General features: G+C 42.5%; 1 protein-coding gene across 1 annotated transcript; it reads right to left on the minus strand.

The window, feature by feature from the left end:
- Window positions 1-330: 330 nt before the first annotated feature.
- On the minus strand, window positions 331-1,272 carry LOC149462780 (olfactory receptor 2G3-like). The gene has a single exon (XM_089676426.1). The coding sequence runs from the start codon at window positions 1,261-1,263 to the stop codon at window positions 331-333; it is 933 nt and encodes a 310-aa protein (XP_089532552.1). The 5' UTR covers window positions 1,264-1,272.
- Window positions 1,273-3,612: the final 2,340 nt, after the last annotated feature.

The following is a 3,612-nucleotide window of genomic DNA, read 5'->3' on the forward strand; positions in this document are numbered from 1 at the left end:
GATGGACTGGTAGGAGGAGTAGAACATTCCATTATTAGCTGAGGGCAGGATAGACTTCCCTGAAGAGAGAGGTTTTCAGAGATCGCCTAAAAGTGAGCAGAGTAGGCGATAGTCTGATAAATTGGGGTAGAGAGTTCCAGAGGATGGGGGAAGCTCTGGAGAAGTCCTGGAGATGAACATGGGAGGAGGAGACAAGGGAACTAGAGAGCAGGAGGTAGTGTATTTATTACAGGTACTTATATAGCGCCGTCAATTTATGCAGTGCTTTAATATATATATGTATATATATAACATTCACATCAGTCAATATACTTACAGTTCCTATTGCCATTATAGCACATGCTTTTTTCTCACAATCTCCACTAACACCCCTTTAACATCTTTGTTTCTTAAGGTGTAGATAAGCGGGTTGAGCACTGGGGTCACAACACTATAGAACAAGGTGGCCATTTTATCCTGGTGGGCTACGTGAGTGTCTCCTGGTCTCATGTACATAAAAATAATTGTACCATAAAATATAGAGACTACCATCATGTGTGAAGCACAAGTGGAGAACGCCTTCTTTCGGCCTATGGATGTACTGATTCTAAGTATACTGGAAATAATGTAGCCGTAAGTTATAAGAATGAGGAAAAATGGGCCCATGACCAACGACATAGCGCAGAAGAAAATAATGTTCCTGTTCAGAGAAGCATCTGTGCAGGATAGCTCTATTACAGAGGGTATCTCACAGAAGAAATGGTTAATGACATTTGGGCCACAAAATGACAATCGCAAGGCAAAGAATGTGTGTACTAATGAGTTTAGAAAGCCTGCAATCCAACAGCCGGTTGCCATTTTAATGCATAGACTTGGATCCATAATGGTGGTATAGTGTAATGGTCTACATATAGCCACATAGCGATCATACGCCATTGCTAGGAGAAGACAACATTCCGAGCCTCCTAAACACATGTGTACAACCATTTGGGTGAAACAGGCATCGAATGATATACCTTTCTTCGGTGATAAAAAGTTGATAAGCATTTTGGGAACTACGCTGGTGCTGAATGAAATGTCTAAAAACGACAAGTTACTCAAGAAGAAATACATGGGTGTATGGAGACGGGGACTTATCCTGCTGACAAAAATAATAAGGATGTTACCCAGAAGGGACAGAACATAAATGATGAGGATGATCACAAATAAAACAATCTGCAAGTTTGGTGTGCTTGTCAGCCCCAGAAGAATGAATTCCTCAACTTTTGTGTAGTTCCATGTCATTATTTCCAAAAAGACGCCCTGCAGATAGAATTTTGTAGTGGAAATGTCATGATAAAAAGCATACATTCATGAAAAAACAATAGCAAGTCCCTTCCGTAATAAGAGTCCACTTGACACTGCTTTCTGCACTGGTTCAAGTGTGACAGCTCTAGGAGTCCTAAATGTGACCTTTTTAGTATGTTACAGTGAATTAAAGGGCGTAGGTGTGACCATTAAGTGTATAGTAAAAGATTTAATCGTGGATCACATGAGGCACAGTAAAGGGTTAATGGACAGTGTAAACAGAATATATAGCTTTCCATTGGTGTCACAAAAGTATCTCACGATACAATGATTTGTTAGCTTCTGGAAATTGGCTTGGATATTTGTAGGCATATACTTTCTGCAGTGGTATGTATTATGATACTGATAATATATTCTAGCTAACACAGATGTTTTATGTGGTGAAAAATCTAAACCCAAGCATTATATCAAATCTTAATTTAAAGTGTAACTAAGCCCAGGACCCTGCACTCACTATATCTGGTCTCCCACAGTATACAGAACATGGAAATGCAATTATTTAGTAAATATAAACTGCTTAATGCCTTTTCTCATCTGCAGTTAGAGCAGTCATGTGGCTTCTGTCAGTGTTCAGTAGAGCACTGGTTAAAGCTTGAAGGAGGAGTTTTCTTTCTGCTCTAGGAGGATGCAGGACCCCTGACCTCTGTCTGGACAGTGCTCACTGGCCTTGTACTGGTCACATGCACGCTCCCAAGAAAAAAAAAAGGATGGATTAACCCCTTAGGTTCCACATCGAGTATAAGAAGCATGCTTTAATGTATATATAGACTGATTTTACAGTTGTAGGTTTAGAAACACTTTAAAGTAGAAGTCCAGGCTATTGCTAAGCCTAAACATTCCCCACCCGACGTCTAAATCCTATTCTAACTACTTTGTAGAATGAAGATGCTTAGACTTACCTATTCACAGGGCATCCCAGTCTGGTCACATGATCAGCTCAGAGTGGCAGCTTTGGGGAAAAAGAGAGACAGCCCACAGAGCATGCTCCATAGTAAGCCTATGAGTGATGTGACCACCCAGGTTGTAGGTTTAGTAACACTTTAATCCTTAGCCTGCTGTTTGCTATGTAGCCAACAATATTCTAGCAACGAGTGACACTGTGTAGCCAATAACGTTCTAGCAACCAGTGACGCTGTGTAGCCAGCAACGTCCTGGCAACCAGTGACGCTGTGTAGCCAACAACATTCTGGCAACCAGTGATGCTGTGTAGCCAATAATGTTTCAGCAACCAGTGACTTTGTGTAGCCAACAACGTCCTAGCAACCTGTGATGCTGTGAAGCCAACAACATTCTAGCAACCAGTGACACTGTGTAGCCAATAATGTTTCAGCAACCAGTGACTTTGTGTAGCCAACAACGTCCTAGCAACCTGTGATGCTGTGAAGCCAACAACGTTCTAGCAACCAGTGACATTGTGAAGCCAACAACGTTCTAGCAACCAGTGACATTGTGTAGCCAACAATGTTTAAAAACCAGTGATGCTGTGTAGCCAACAACGTCCTAGCAGCCTGTGATGCTGTGTAGCCAACAACGTCCTAGCAGCCTGTGATGCTGTGTAGCCAACAACGTTCTAGCAATTAGTGACGCTGTGTAGCCAACAACGTTCTAGCAAGTAGTGATGCTGTGTAGTCAACGTTCTAGCAACCAGTGACGCTGTGTAGCCAACAATGTTTCAGCAACCAGTGACTTTGTGTAGCCAACAACATCCTAGCAACCTGTGATGCTGTGTAGCCAACAACGTTCTAGCAACCAGTGACATTGTATAGCCAACAGCGTTTCAGCAACCAGTGATGCTGTGTAGCCAACAACGTTCTAGCAACCAGTGACACTGTGTAGCCAACAACATCCTAGCAACCAGTGATGCTGTGTAGCCAACAACGTCCTAGCAGCCTCTGATGCTGTCTGGCCCAGGGGTTGAACATGCATTGGGGACAGAGTATCCATGGTATGTAGTGTCGACCCCCCCCCCACACACACACACACCCCCCACACTCACACACATACCCTGCTTCCATGCAATAAATTCATGTACCTGTTTCTAGCAGGTACGTGAACCTGATGCAGGACCAACATCTGTCATGTGAGCAGGACTCCAACAGGGTGTCTGCAACACTATGAATTTCAGGAAGAGTATTTTTTTGTTATGCACATTTTAAATACATGTAAAGCCATAACTGCTGCACCAAGACACCTCCACAAAGTGTGGTCAGCACCTCTCCCATAATATTTTTATGCATAAAAAAGCTTTGATATGATTTTATAATTGCATGACAAATCAGGTAGAAC

The sequence above is a fragment of the Staurois parvus genome, unplaced genomic scaffold (genome assembly GCF_062004578.1).
Source record: "Staurois parvus isolate SC_StPar_1 unplaced genomic scaffold, SC_StPar_1.0 ptg000168l, whole genome shotgun sequence".
NCBI classification, from domain to species: domain Eukaryota; kingdom Metazoa; phylum Chordata; class Amphibia; order Anura; family Ranidae; genus Staurois; species Staurois parvus.